The sequence below is a fragment of the Lissotriton helveticus genome, chromosome 9 (genome assembly GCF_964261635.1).
Source record: "Lissotriton helveticus chromosome 9, aLisHel1.1, whole genome shotgun sequence".
NCBI lineage: Eukaryota > Metazoa > Chordata > Amphibia > Caudata > Salamandridae > Lissotriton > Lissotriton helveticus.
The window spans coordinates 640,323,055-640,339,547 of NC_136070.1; the positions used below are offsets into that span (position 1 = coordinate 640,323,055).

General features: G+C 44.7%; 1 protein-coding gene across 1 annotated transcript in view; it reads left to right on the top strand.

The window, feature by feature from the left end:
- SNX32 (sorting nexin 32) overlaps positions 1 to 16,493 on the top strand; it is a 346,690-nt gene that overhangs the window by 133,628 nt on the left and 196,569 nt on the right. Inside the window, exon 3 of the mRNA XM_078660710.1 lies at positions 9,041 to 9,151. Within this exon, the coding sequence (XP_078516836.1) occupies positions 9,041 to 9,151 (111 nt within the window). The remainder of the gene's footprint in view (positions 1 to 9,040; positions 9,152 to 16,493) is intronic.

Genomic DNA, 16,493 nt, shown 5'->3' on the forward strand with positions numbered 1-16,493 from the left:
CCATGTTGTGCATGGAAGTAAACAACATGCCTTCCTGGCATTGTGGTGGGCGGTGCTGAGTGCACCTCCCGCCACAATGTCAGGAATGCTGGATGCGCCCGCCACTGTGGCGGGCGCATCCTAATGTCCCCCGCGTGACCCCCGCCCTTATAGCGGGCAATCCCTTTTTGCGTCGGGACTTTGTCCGCCCGCCATCCTGATGTTGTTGGACTCCTGCCCAACCCACACACTGCAGGAACGAGGAATAGTCCAGTCCCCTTCCCCGACTCACCAGCCACTCACTGAATGATACACATGAGTAAGCTGCTGACCCAGAAAAGAGGGTGGAAATCAAAAGGTAACCAAACCTTCCACCCTTAGAACGTGCCTTAAAAAGGAACACCCGCCTCCTTCTTCTGCACCTGCAAAAGGGGAACACAAAGTACACCCTACGGTAATTATTCAATCCCCAGTCCTTCTTCTGCTAGAAAAGACCATTATCCAAGCATATCATGCCACATACACTTACCGGAAGAATGAGCAGGCTTAGCTTCAAGGAGTTTGTCAGTCACTGTAAACCCAAGATAACTTCTCTTAGGCGGCTTTCTTAAAGGACTGTACGTTTCCGTAAGGGTGTATGGTTAGGTCGATTGAGGGATATGCAGGGTAAAAAACAGACCACTTGTACGGGCCCGTAAAAACCCCTGCCTATCGGGTACTTTGGAATGAGACTAGGAATCGGCGAGGACGCGTTTTCTCATCCGCTCGGTATTACCAGAAAGTAAACAAACCCAGCCGGGTTTGTTTCGCGGAATGGACGAAAACGTCACTTCCGCATAACGAGGCGGACGGGTAGCGCTCACGCAACCGTGTAATTCACCGCGTCTCCAAATCAGGAGAGCAGCGAAACGGGCAACTAACAAACAGGGGGCCCTGAATGTTATCGTAGTCGCACCCAACGGTCCAAAATCAAGAAAGGGAAAGGAGGAATGGGAACTAAACTTAAGGACACTAACTAACTAGAAGGAGACCTCGCTAAGGAAAGGGGCAGGCAGGTAAGGGGAATACTACAAACAAGGTACTAGGACAAGGAATGAAGCAAGGAAAAGGGAAAAACTTGAAATCAACAGGGAATTCTCCTTCTTCTTTACACGAGCCCGTGAAAAGACAACAGCGATCAACTGGAAACACAGGAGCCAGGATGCAGGAACCCACAGGTAGCAATAACAAGCATTGACATAAGGGTAGGACTCCTTTTTATACTACCGGTGTGTCATGTGATGATTTTGGGCATGGTCAGCAAAAGAGGACTGGGGAACAGGACCTAACAGTACCCCCCCCCCGATAATCCTCCCCACAGGTCTTGGCTTCCGGGGATGCAGTCTATGGAATAACCTCACCAGCCGAGGCGCGTGTACACCTCCAGCTGGCTCCCACGTCCTATCCTCCGGGGCATACCCCTTCCAATCCACCAGGTAATACAACCTACCCCTTCTCCGCCTTGAATCAAGAATGGCCTGTACCTCAAACTCCTCTTCGCCATCCACTAGTAAGGGGGCAGGAGGGGCAGAACCTGGTCTGAGGGAACAAAGGGCTTCAGCAATGAGGTGTGAAACACAGGATGGATCTTATAGTCCGAGGGCAGTAACAGCTTCATCGCCACAGGGTTGACTACCTGACTCACAGGGAAGGGGCCTACATACCGGGGTTGTAGTTTACGTGATCCCGGTAGTTTTAGATTACGTGAAGCCAACCATACTTGATCGCCCACCTTATAACCAGGGGCCGGAACTCTATGGCGATCAGCCTGTACCTTCATTGCCTCCTTAGCATCCTGTAAACTGCCCCTAGCCACCTCCCAGATGTCCCCCAAACGTTTACATATGTCATCAATGGCTGGCATGTGCCCAGTGGGTTGGACGGCTAGGGCTCTAGGATGGTATCCCATAGAGCAATAGAATGGTGTCATGCCCAAGGCCGAGTGTATGCTGTTATTATAAGCGAATTCCGCAATAGGCAATGCCCTCACCCAATCACACGAGAGGGACGTAGTCAAGCACCTCAAAAACTGTTCCATTGTCTGGTTGGTGCGTTCTGTCTGCCCATCCGACTGGGGATGGTACGCAGATGACAACCGTATATCCATCTTAAGCACCAGACAGAGCTCCTTCCAGAAATGAGACACAAATTGCGCCCCCCTGTCTGAGATGACTGCTGTGGGCAACCCATGCAACCGCACTATCGAAACCATGAACTCCCATGCCATCTCCTTCGCTGTGGGAATGTTTCGGAGTGGTATAAAGTGAGCCATTTTGGTAAACAAGTCTACGACCACAAAGATAGCAGTGAAGCCGGAAACCAAGGGAAGGTCCGTAACAAAATCCATGCTAATAGTATGCCACGGGGAAGGGGGTACTGCCAACGGCTGCAGAAGGCCCGAGGGCTTACTGTGTGAGGGCTTATTGATGGCACAAACAGGGCATGCTGTCACATACTTCTGGATATCCTGAGCCACCGTATCCCACCAAAACCACCTCAGGCACAACTCCTTTGTCTTCCCAATTCCTGGGTGCGCAACTAAAGAGGACGAATGACACCATTCTACCACCTTTTGTCTCAACTCGGGGGGAATGAACAACCTATCCCCCTGATATAACAACCCCTCTCTAGCCACCACCTGAGACAATTGCAACCACGGGGCCAAATCCATATTGCGCAACAGTTCTTTTATCCTGGAAGCGAATTCTTCCACAGAAGCTACTCCCACAATCTTTCTACCATCAAGCATAGGTCTATTTTCCTTCCCTGCTTTCACTTCCTCCGGGTCGACTTGAATCCGGGACAAGGTGTCTGATTTAATCTGCTGAGCGGCAGGTCTGTAGGTGATAATGAAATCATATTCATTAAAAAACAAGACCCATCGCATTTGTCTTGGTGTCAAAGCCCGGGCTGATCTGAAAAACTCTAGATTCTTGTGATCTGTATAGATTGTGATGGTATGACGGGCCCCCCACAGATAGTGACGCCATTCCTCAAAAGACAATTTCACCGCCAAAAGTTCGCGCTCCGCTACTGTAAAATTACGTTCGGCCGGCAACAATGTTTTTGAGAAATAAGCGATAGGGTGCATATCTCCTGTGCCCCCTCCTTCTGGGACAAAACTCCACCGACTGCACACGCTGAAGCATCCGTTTCTACAAAGAAGGGAAACGCTGGATCAGGATGAGCCAGTACCGAAGCGGTCGTAAAGGTCTCCAACAGTAACTGAAAGGCGACCTGTGCCTCCGGGGACCACTCAAAGAACACCCCCTTTCTTAACAGACGGGTCATTGGTGCAACAATGTCCGAAAAGTGAGCGATAAAACGCCGGTAGAAATTGGCGAACCCCAAAAGTACCTGTATGTGCTTCACCGTAGTGGGCACTGGCCAGGATAAAATAGCCTGTATCTTTTTAGGGTCCATTCGTATCCCTTCAGCGGATATGAGGAATCCCAAAAACTCTACCTCCTTCGCATCAAACTGACATTTTTCCAGTTTGGCATATAGCCGATGTTCCCGCAGCTTCTGCAACACTTGTCGCATGTGAGTGTGATGGTCTACTCCGGTCTCTGAGAAGATAAGGATGTCATCCAAGTAAACTATCACTGTCTTATCCAGTTGTTCGCTCAAGACCTCATTTATGAAATACTGGAACGCCGCCGGCGCGTTACACAAACCGAACGGCATCACACAGTATTCAAACAACCCATGTTTAGTTTTAAAAGCCGTCTTCCACTCATCACCGGGCCGCACCCTGATCAGATGGTATGCGCCACGCAAGTCCAATTTAGTGAACACTTTGGCCTTGCGGAGCTGATCCAGCAACACGGGGATGAGTGGAAGAGGGTACCTGTTCTTAATAGTGGCCTTATTCAATGTCCGGTAGTCCACACACGCCCTCAGAGTGCCTTCCTTCTTCGGGATAAAAAAGATCGCCGAAGAGACAGGTGAAGAAGAGGGACGGATAAAACCTAGTTCCAACATCTCATCCAGATATTCTTTGAGATGTTTTTCCTCGGGTTCAGACAGAGCATAAACTCTACTACAAGGCAAGGGAACCCCCTTCACTAGGTCTATCCTACAGTCAAACGACCGATGAGGTGGCAGACTCTGAGCACCACCCTTATCAAACACATCGGCGTATTCCACATACTGTCTTGGAACTCCGTTCTCTTCCATGGCTGCACAATACAATGGAGGGACCTCCCCACTGGCCTCGCTATAGCAATGCTTCAAGCAATAATGCGAATCAAGAGTGACAAGCCTGAGTACCCAATCAATCCTAGGATTGTGTTCTTGGAGCCAAGGCACCCCTAGCACCAATCCAAAGGAAGGCGCGTCTATCAGGTCGAATACCACGCACTCTGAGTGACCATTATCACATAACAAGCGGAGCGGCATGGTTTGTCTAGTGATACACCCTGATGACAACTCAGTTCCGTCTATCGCTCGGACCGGCTCTGGCTGTTTCTTATACTGACAAGGCACGCCGAGCTTCTCTGCTAGGGAGATGTCAATAAAATTGCCAGTGGCCCCCGAATCCAATAACACAGAAACAGGCACCCTTTGATAATCTGCCAATAGAAGCTGTGCCGAAATCACAAAATGTCTGGGCGCCAAGTCCACTGCCCCCAACACCTCATATTGACCTCTACTAGGCTCAGACAGGAGCGGTCTTTCCACCTGTACATATGCCACCTTTTTGCCATAACCTGCTCCAGATGGTTTAACGGGACACTCTCTTGCAAAATGACCTCCCTGTCCGCAATAGAGACATAACTTCTGATCTCTACGTCTCTTTCTTTCTTCAGGTGTAAAGGGCCCCCTGACCGCTCCTATTTCCATGGGTTCAGGTTTGGCTTCACCGGGTTGCTGTTTCACTTCGGTCTTTATGAAGTTCCCTCGGGACACCTGAAAACGACCACGATCACCGCGTCGCTCTGACAACCTATGGTTCAATTTAACCACTAAGTCTATAAAAGCGGCGCACTCTTCCGGGGGATCCACTACTTGTGACACCACGTCCTTCAGATCATCATTAAGACCCTGATAGAATAAGGAAGTCCGCTTATCGGCTGGCCAATGTGTCTCTGCAATCAATCTATTAAAAGACGCTATATATGTCAGAAGATCCTGTCGCCCCTGTCGCAGTTTTAGTAATTCCGAGTCACTAGCTTGCATAAAAGCATGTTTGGCAAACAACCCCCTCATCAACTCCTTGAAAGCATTGTAATCCCTCAATACCTGGTCGTTCCCTTCCACTAATGGGATAGCCCACTGGGCAGCAGTACCAGCCAGATATGAAAGAGTAAAGGCCACCTTCGCAGCATCATCGGGAAACGCACCAGGCCTACATATGAAGTGTAACTGACACTGGTTCATGAACATCCCGTATTTCCCACTGTCTCCATGGAACCTTTCAGGTGGAGCCAGAGGAACAGGAACAGGGGAATTTACGGTAATTGCCACAGGAGTACTTCCTCCAGGATTACTCTGCCCTGCCCCCCCATACTGGAAGGTAGCCGGATGTATAACGGGATTTTGTGCTCTAGGTTGTGCCTGTGCCTGAGCCCTTACCGCTACCAGCTCTTGTCTCAACCCTACGTTCTCCTGTCTCAATTCCTGTACTTGCGCCTGTAACGCAGCAAGGGCCCCCATTATATCATTCATGGAGGGTGCTTCCGCGCCCGCCATGGCCCCTCCTCCTTCTACGTCCATCCAAGTTCGGGCAGTGTATTATAACGTGGGCTTGTTATTCTGTTGGACTCCTGCCCAACCCACACACTGCAGGAACGAGGAATAGTCCAGTCCCCGTCCCCGACTCACCAGCCACTCACTGAATGATACACATGAGTAAGCTGCTGACCCAGAAAAGAGGGTGGAAATCAAAAGGTAACCAAACCTTCCACCCTTAGAACGTGCCTTAAAAAGGAACACCCGCCTCCTTCTTCTGCACCTGCAAAAGGGGAACACAAAGTACACCCTACGGTAATTATTCAATCCCCAGTCCTTCTTCTGCTACAAAAGACCATTATCCAAGCATATCATGCCACATACACTTACCGGAAGAATGAGCAGGCTTAGCTTCAAGGAGTTTGTCAGTCACTGTAAACCCAAGATAACTTCTCTTAGGCGGCTTTCTTAAAGGACTGTACGTTTCCGTAAGGGTGTATGGTTAGGTCGATTGAGGGATATGCAGGGTAAAAAACAGACCACTTGTACGGGCCCGTAAAAACCCCTGCCTATCGGGTACTTTGGAATGAGACTAGGAATCGGCGAGGACGCGTTTTCTCATCCGCTCGGTATTACCAGAAAGTAAACAAACCCAGCCGGGTTTGTTTCGCGGAATGGACGAAAACGTCACTTCCGCATAACGAGGCGGACGGGTAGCGCTCACGCAACCGTGTAATTCACCGCGTCTCCAAATCGGGAGAGCAGCGAAACGGGCAACTAACAAACAGGGGCCCCTGAATGTTATCGTAGTCGCACCCAACCGTCCAAAATCAAGAAAGGGAAAGGAGGAATGGGAACTAAACTTAAGGACACTAACTAACTAGAAGGAGACCTCGCTAAGGAAAGGGGCAGGCAGGTAAGGGGAATACTACAAACAAGGTACTAGGACAAGGAATAAAGCAAGGATAAGGGAAAAACTTGAAATCAACAGGGAATTCTCCTTCTTCTTTACACGAGCCCGTGAAAAGACAACAGCGATCAACTGGAAACACAGGAGCCAGGATGCAGGAACCCACAGGTAGCAATAACAAGCATTGACATAAGGGTAGGACTCCTTTTTATACTACCGGTGTGTCATGTGATGATTTTGGGCATGGTCAGCAAAAGAGGACTGGGGAACAGGACCTAACAGATGTTTCCCAATGTGTTTACAGGTAGGCCTGCCCACACAGACTGAGGGGGAGATTTACTAAGATTTTACGCTGTGTTTGCATCACAAAAGTGACAATGAATACACAAGATCACCCACACCATTACCCACTGGAGGGGGGCATAGCTGCGCACATTGAAGAGAAGTAGAGAACAGACCAGAAAAGAAGTAAGAACAATGAAAAATAAGTGGAAAGGGTTTCCAGTATTCACAAGAATAAAATAATATATACAAGGTACTTCTTTATAATTAAGACTGGATTAAAAAAAATGTCGATCAATTTTTGACCCGAGAACATGCAACAAATACGTGACAAAAGAGTAGTTTAGATTGAATGCGTTACATCAAATATTCCCCTAAATCCGACAGATCGTCTGATAGATCTTAAGTATGCATGCTTCCATGTGTCAGTCACTCACTCTGAAACAAAGAAACTTTCTATGATTCATAGTCTAAAAGGAACTTTTTTATTTCAAAATTCTGTCAATCACCCTCAGATGTGATCCAACAGTGTTCTCATGGTGAATGACAGTAGTGACAGCTTATTTTAATATTAAAAGGAATTTTTGTGTATCAAAACCTGGACGATATGCTTTCAAAACCCCACCTGTATGAAAAAGTACTGCAAGATATTAGTATAAAAGTTGCAGTAATGAGTAGTTAGGGAATGCATGTGAATTTTGAAAAATCTAAATTGATGCTAACTGAAAGGATATCTACTTGGGAGCTCTTTTAAGCTCAAGCTCAGCAAGAATGTATTCTTTGAAAATAGACCTGTCTACTCTTTAGAAATGTTTGAAACTAGGCAACATCAAACATCCTACAATTATTTTTATATATTCTTTGCTGATCTCGATGGCTTCATATGTTGCCATAGTGTCCCATGGCAGACCACATATGAGACTTCCTCAAGGTGTTTGGAGGAGCAGTGGAGTCAGCACTCAGGGAATCCTGAAGAGAAATTGACGCTGTCCTATGATGGACAAACCACCACAGTTTACTAGTAGGAGTTGCCTTCTAACAGAACTTTCCAGCTTGGACTCCTCTCCCCTGGGCTCCTGAAATATTTATTGAGTGCACCTCCTTCTTTGTTTGGAATCTTTTGTATTAGTGGCACCTATCCTCGGCAGGTGCTGGGAGTTGTGGCACCTAATTTCTACAACAATACATTTGAATTTAAAGTGCTTAACCTTGGTCAGCCGTGGTATTTTCCTTTTGTGTAAATTGTTGTTTTAGATCCCAGCTGTGTAGATGGGTAAAACCCTGTTATCTTGTTGTTGTTTTTTACATATCTTAGTCTGCCGAATGATGGTGTCCTGGCTACGGGTGTGCCAATAACCAAAAGAGAGGGTGTGCTTCCCTGCAAGATTACCAGGGTGCTGGTTGTGATGGCTTTGTAAAGGATGCAGCTGGTTTTGAAGATGGTGCGGGCTGGCAAGGGGAGCCAATGGAGTTCCATCAGGGTGGGAGTAATGGGATCATATTTCTTCAGGTCCTGGATGAGACGTGCTGTGGTTTGTAGGATTCCCCCAAGTGTTGGCAGTGCAGAATCTGGCATTCAGCAGCCACCGTGGTCACTGCCAACACAGAATGTTCCTACAAAGATGTCTGCATTTCTAACCTTAACAGCTTTTTGTGGCAATCATGCAACCCAATGATTACATGAATCAAATATACATTTAAAGGATCTAATATCTTCAAATGTGATACATAACTATAGAGGTTTAGCCTCACATGCCGATGGATGCAAAATATAATACCAGGTGGGAACATTGTTATCTCATGGTACTCCTGTTAGTGTGGTTTTTGGCTTAACTGCATCTTTCTGTTCAAGAAAAGGGGAATAACACAGCAGTAGGATATTGGGAAAACTGTACTCTATTCCACATTGTGGATATCATAAATGTTTCTACTCAGTAATTGTAGTGCACCATATGGGTGTTGCCCATCTTTATGGCTATATACACATGGTCCACTATGCTACTTACACCTTCCAGCAGTGACCTCAGGCTACTAACAGAGCAGTGTAGCACTTTACAAAAACTATAAAAATAAATCAATTCCTGTACAATTTCAGACTGTTAAAAAAAAGACCCTTTAATGTTGATGATTTGCCGCCATTTTGTTTCTTCCCTCCAGAGCACCTTGACGCACTTCAAGAAGGCCGAACTCTCGGTGGTCCGACAACATGAAGAGTTTATATGGCTCCATGATGCCTACATGGAAAATGAAGACTACGCCGGAATCATTGTAAGGAAGGGAAAGGGCATCAAGGGCAGTGGTTAATTTGTAAAAAAAATAAGTGAATGGACTCTCATAAGGCGGCAGCTTGCACCAGCCCATTTTTCCTGTTAGCGCCACCTAAAACAGAACCAGCCATGAAAGTTGGAAGAGGATGTGTCATAATGGCCAGAGCTGCCCATTTCGAAGCTGGGGAACAAGGTTCGAGTCTTGGGTTCAGCTCAACATCCTGTGATTCTGGGCAAATCACTTAATCTCCCCATAAATTCATGTGTCCTAACTGGTGCTCATGAAAAGCACTGGTGTTTATGATTAAGTGCTGGTGCTGAGCACTGGAAACCACTGGCTCAAATTAGGCCCTGATAAAGTGCCATTAGGACAGGAGACTGGCACCATGCATGCCAGGTTTTTAAGCAGAAAGCACTCTCATGCTCACTGATAGGGGCTGGTTATTTAGGCATTATAAAGTGTTTTCAATTGAAGATTAATATCAGAAATAACAATGCTAAAATGAACAAAATAAAATATAATACCTAATAAAACACCCTTAATAATACACAAGATTATATTTTGCCGGTATAGAACTATCAGTGAATTAATATCGCATTTTTAAGAGTCAAATATAGAAAATGTTATTGTTCAATTACACGAGTTATATGCAGTGCTTTAAATGGGAAAAAATAAGAGCAGGTACTCATTAAAATGAGCTAGACGTGTAGTGAGGGGACGGGGTTAGGGGTGGGCTAAGTGCAAGACATGATGATACTTAACAACTTCTATATTAGTTGCAGCACATACCAAAAACATGAGAAATGTGTTTATATAAACAAAGCAGGTTAACACATTACACAATATGAAAGAGAAATGTGATAATATGTTAACATTTCCTTTTTTTGCAATAGTTTCACCTTCTTAATGCCATACTGTTATGTGAGTAGGAAGAAACTGAAAATACCCCAACTTCAAACCAAAGCTCTTATGGCATGAAGCAAATCATCATGACCCTCCCCAGAAGATATCTCTTGTCTCGTCCATCGATCTATCCATTCATCCTTTCATCCTACCATTTACCTGTTGATGTCCACCATTTAACCTTTACATTCTGTCATCTATTCAGTCTTCCATCCATAATTCAGTTTTTTTACCATTCCGTCTGTTCACCCTTCAAATCCAAACCTATCCATCCATCCATCTCCAAACCTATCCATTCATCCTTTCACTCATCCCTCTTCTTTAAAATACCTCCCGAGAGTGTTTTGATTCTCTCTCTCTTTCTCTCACTTTTTTCTTACAAAAAACAGGCATACAAATGCAGGCAAATACACAAACTTAAGCAGACACACAAAAGACTCGGGTATGATGAAAGCCATGTTATACTCTTCACCTAGCATGGCTTTTTTAATTGGCACCAGGGTCGGACTGGCCGTAGCCTGATTGCCACTGCCAGGGGACTGCCATGATTCCTGTGTTTACACAAATGCACAGGATAGTGTGAATGTGATTGACAGCACAGGGTCTGAACGGACCCCGCTCGGTCGAACACAGCATGATGGCGAGCACCCTGCTAAATAGCTCAGCTGGGGCTCAGATCGGAGCGACAGAAGCGGCGTCTTGGCTGCCAGAGGCACGTTCCACTCCTGCTCACCAGCACTCACAGCCAATGAGCCTACCTTTTTATGAGTACCGATACTCTCCTCTGCAGTAGAGAAGTGCCGGAGCTCAGAGTGATTAATCTACGAAGTGCCGGTACTCAGTACCGGTGAGTACTGGACCATTTAAAGCACTAGTTATATGGGTATATGAGCAGACAGGGTGGTTCATCGTCTGCGACTTAAAGGTCCCCACTGAGAAATGTAATGGTTTGCATGTCAGAGTTTTGAAGCCTGACACGGCCTACTCAAGAGGATGTGTCATAATGGCCAGAGCGGCCCATTTCGAAGCTGGGGAACCAGGTTCGAGCCTTGGCTTCAGCTCAACATCCTATGATTCTGGGAAAATCACTTAATCTTCCCACTGTTGGTAAATTGAATATCATGAATCTGTCCAGTGCTTATTTTGTACAAATCATACTGGCAGGGTCCAGAGGTTTTCCTCAGTAGCCTGTTGCCGGCTCTTTCAGGTGCACCAGCTGCCTGTTACAGAGAGTGACTATTATTATTTCTACCTCATGCCTCTTTCTTCCACCAAACTTCCAAGCTCTTTATCCAACTCTTGCTGGTTCTTTTTTATCTCTGATTTCTCTCACTGCCGGAGTTTTCATATCTGTATTTTCCTTCATTGTCCCTTTTTTGCTTATTAAAAATGAGCCCTGTTCCCCAAAAGTGAGTGCCTGTACCACCCACTTGCAACAACTGCCACAAATGAGTCATTGCACTTATTATTTATAGCGCTTAGAAATGGCAGAAGTTCCCAATGAAACGCAACATAAAAATGTAATTGTTCTGACTGGAGAGTTCCACATTCAGAGTGTGCGCACTATGGCCTCTCATTACAACTTACTGTATTGCATAAGTTCAAGACGAACTTAGCTTAAACCAGAGATAGCGCCAGTGTCCTCTATTTACTAAATGGTGTTCACATGCTAGCCCCCAAATACGAACCGTTTTTGTGACATACACTAAGCCATTCGGTAGCTATTTACAATTTGGTCTAGATGTTCTAAAAAGTGTGTAATGCAGCGACAACCCCCCCAGCGTTGGGTTGTCAAAGAAAATTTGCATGCATGCTATGTGTTTGGGGGTGGGGAATGTGGCCATGATGGTACTATGTGCGGTGCCAACTTTACATAGGGCGACATGTCTTATTGGCCTCGCTTGCACAAAATAAGCCCTTTTACTATAAGGTTAACATTGCGCTAGCGCATAGGCGAGCCAGTAGAGGCCTTCAAGAAATGTGTACCTGAGTGATACCTCGCCAGTACAAATTTCAGTGGTGTGACAGCAGTCCAAAACAAAAAGTTGCTGCGCGGCATTGCGTGAAAGGGAGAGAGAAGAGCAGCGATGTATCTACTACGATATGACGCTCTTTTCCACTCCCTATACTGCGGCACTTTTGGCTGCCATGCAACATAGTGCAAGCATGTGTGCAGGGCCGGACTGGGAATAGAAACCGGCCCTGGCAAACTGCTCCCCCCCCCCCCCCCCATCCCCCCTCCCCAGTTAGGGGGAGTGCAGCCAAGCAGTTTGCGAGGGCCGGTTTCGGCCGATTTTGTTTCAGGGGGCCGATATTGCCGACCCCCGTAACAAAAATGGCCCCCCAGGGTCCCAAAACCGCCCCCCACCCTAGCGGCCTACTGGGGAAACGCCGTGTGCCCGCTATGGCCTGCATGTGTGCGTTCTGTAAGGAACTGTTTTTGTACTGAAAGGATACCCATCCAGTTAAAAAAGTATTCTTTAATGCTTTTCCCACTTTGCGTGTGTGCTGTACAAGGCAGCACTCAAGCATAGCAGGAACAACATGGAGAAATGAAAACATTTCTTTGTTACGTCTGCTTCGAGGAGGCATGCGATTTTAGCGCAAATCCCTGCCTACGAATGTTTGTACATAGGGATTTGCATCAAAACCCTTTGGTGGTTGCCTAGAAATGCCCATCTAACACCCATGGAGCACCCCCTGACACAAGCCAGAGCATAGTGCAACTTTGTATTACTTCGGTAAACTGTTCAAAGAAAGTAACACAAACCTGGTGCAAAGCGTTAGCAAATCTGAGCCTTGTTAAACAAAATATTTAATTTGCATTTTTCAAGTACTACGCAAGAAACTAAAGAACACACCGCAGGCTTTTCTGTTCTTCTTCATACAAAACACAGTTATGCTTGCATGCGTTGTTTTTTGTCCTGGCTTAAATAATAACTTTTTTATGATAGATTGTTGTTAATTTACCACTTGCTCCTGCTGTGCTGCCTTTTCACAGTAGACATTTTAAGTGGGGTTACTATCACCCAAATTGGTATTACTTATTTATTGACCCTAGAATCATGAAAGGTTAAATTGGCTCTACCGGAATTTAATCCTCTTTCCTATAGGTTGCACAAAGGCCTTGGCCGTGAGTGCTAAACTCACTGAGGTTCCTTCTCAGCCATAGAATGCTGGCTACCAGAGAGAGTGATAAACAAACTGGAGCAATGCAGTCCTCTGTCGCAGCCTGGGGGATACCCGCCTGCATGCCTCCTCAATGAAGCATGCGCTGTCAAATCTTCATGTATTCTGTGGTACCTTTCTCCAGGACTAGGATTGATTACTCCAATTTATACAATTTACAAACCTTTGGTGTTCTTAGCATCTGCAGTTAATCCATCTGTCCTAGTAGCATCCTTTTCCTATTGGGGCGTAGCTTAGTCAGTGAGATTTGGGGGGTGACACAAATTTCCAGAATAAAAAACAGTATGCAGAAAGGTGAAGGGGTGAGATGACCAAGCCTTGGAATCCACTGTTCCCACTGGGAACAAGTTCAATGCTGGGTTGGATTAGGTGGGCCTCTGTCTAAGATCCTGATAAAAAAAAATGAACAAGTTCAAAGGTTTTAGTCAAATATGAACAAAGGGAAAAACCAACAAAAGCACAGGAGACCCGACTCAGGGCCCCCAGACCAAGCAAGAATGCATTTATTTGGGGGACGTGACACCCCAAATAACCCTCTGAAGCTACTCCCCGTTTTCCAATACAGCAATGGAAAGTGAAGGGTGATGAAGGAAAGACTTCATCCGAAGGTCTGGGGAAAAGGAAAGGATGCAAAATGTAAACATTTTCAAATCCTGGTCAATATTACACATATTAAACGCTTCAGCCCTGCAGCGAATCTGAGTTGTTAGAAGGCTTATATATATATATATATATATATATATATATATATATATATATATATACATACATATACATACATATACATATATATATATATATATATGAAACCAACAGTCCTGTTCCAACACTGGAAGTCGGAGTTCCTTCAGGTGCGGACCTCGCGCAAACCTCTGTATTACGATACAGCCATTCCAAAGAAAGTTCAAATCCTCAAGAGTGTGGAAGAATAATGATTTATTTTTCAAGAAAATAAGGGACAAATGTCCATCAAATGACGCGTTTCACTCCTCAAGGGAGCTTGTTCACATAACGCGCTCAAAGGGAACAGACAATTATATAGTAAACATAATAGTGGGACTAATCGAGGAAGTGCACAATCACACAGTGAAAATAGCAAACATAAAAGACAGACCAATGCAAAAAGTACGTTTGTGAAATACAAACAGACTCCATTGTTACATCACTATAAAAACCAAGAATTCAATTGATGTTTTCCAAAAACTTAATATGGAATTATAAGAGGCAACATATTTTAGGAAAAATTAGATTAGAAGCAAAACAGTTAATAAATGAATAACATGAAGTGTTATGTAAACATGCTTGCAATGAATGAAAAATAATTATAATGACGACATAGTGTCCTAATAAAATTCATAACTGCAAACACAAATACAGTCCTTTGACAAATGTCACTCAATAGTATATGTATATTAATAAGTTCATTATAACAGTCCTGCAATCTATACACCTCCAGAGTTGCCTATTATATATGTTAAGGTCATATTAGTACATTTTTATGGACATAATTCATTCGTATGGTATGTCAGTATTAGTGCTCATAAAGTGCCAATTCAAAAAGAAAAAAATCTTTTTGAATGTTGAAGTTAACACCCATAAGTGAAATTAAAATGATGCTCACAGCCGAGTAAACAGTAAGGACAGTTATATAAAGCTTACAGTTTTTTTGAAGAAAAGAAATGATATATCAAACTATAGAAATATGATTATGTCAAAATAATGATCATCAGCCGATGACCCCAAATTGTACAGATTCATTCCACAGAAGGAATGTGCAGATATCTTAGACAGTAACTAAGACACTATTAAATCAGACAACTAACATGGCAGGATTTACAAAAAGTTATTTAGGTCTTCCGTTAAATTTAACCCATTAGGGGCCTTAGTATCCAATGCTAATATAAAGTGTGTTTCCTTTTGTCGTAACAGTTTTTCCCTATCCCCACCCCGTCCGGGCTGGGGCACTGAACACAAGACAGTATATTCCAGATCTTTTAGCAATTTGTTGTGAACAGATCGTAAATGTCTTGCCACAGGGTAATTTTCGTCACTGTTGACAATTGCTCGTATGTGCTGCAGAATGCGTTTATGCACCGGAAGTTTCGTGCTGCCAATATATTCGAGATTACAGGTACATCTTAGTTTATAGATCACATATTCAGACCTGCAAGTTAAATGTTCACGAATTGGCACAGGGACCTCACTAAATGCAGTCGTGTAGTGGGTGGTGTTTTTTCAAACGTGCAAGCACGACAGGAAGTGCACTTAAAAAATCCTGTTTTGTGGAACCAAGGTTTTTTTGGAAGAATCTCAGGCGATGGTTTGTCCAATGCATCACGCATGGAAGGAGCCCTCCTGAAAGTAATATCAGGGATGGCAGGTAGTATGGGACCTAGAATGATATCGGTCAAGACAATAGGCCATTCCTTGCAAATGATGCGCCTTATCTTGCGTTCCTGTACACAGAAGGTTGTAATTAATCTTACTGAGCATTCTGGAATGACATTATCAGAATTGCTCGGAGCAAGTAGGGATTTACGATCTAGTGACCTAGCTCTAATTAATGCTTGGTCCAAGATTTGTTCAGTGTAACCCCTATTCAAAAATCTGCGTTTGGACTCCATTAAACACTCATCAAGTGATGTGGCATCACTGCAGATTCTACAGATGCGAATGAATTCCCCATAGGGGATACTTTTGATGGTGTGTCGGGGATGAGCGCTTCGGGCATGCAAGATCGAATTACCCGCTGTAGATTTGCGATGCAATCGAGTCTCTAGTTTGGAATTTTTTTATATACAACTGTACATCTAAAAATTCTGCTGAGTCTGAGGTGATAGAAGCAGTAAATCTGAGATTTAAATTATTGGCATTGATATCAGATACAAAAGATAACGCCTCATTAGCTGTCCCCCTCCAGATTATACAAACATCATCTATATAGCGCCAATAATTGACAATGTTACTTGACCAGTGCCTGTGCGTGGTTTTGAGCTCGTGCTCCTCCCACCAACCCACATGTAAACATGAGTAGCTGGGGGAAAAGCACGAGCCCATTGCCACACCACGCAGCTGTTGGTAGATGTTACCATGGAAGCGGAAAAAATTAGCAGTGAGGCATATTCTGATCATTTCCATCAACATTACATTATGATCACGGAAACATATATCACGCTTACTTAGATAGAAATTGCAAGCATTGATACCCTGCTGGTGATTAATAGATGTATATAAAGACTCAATGTCCATT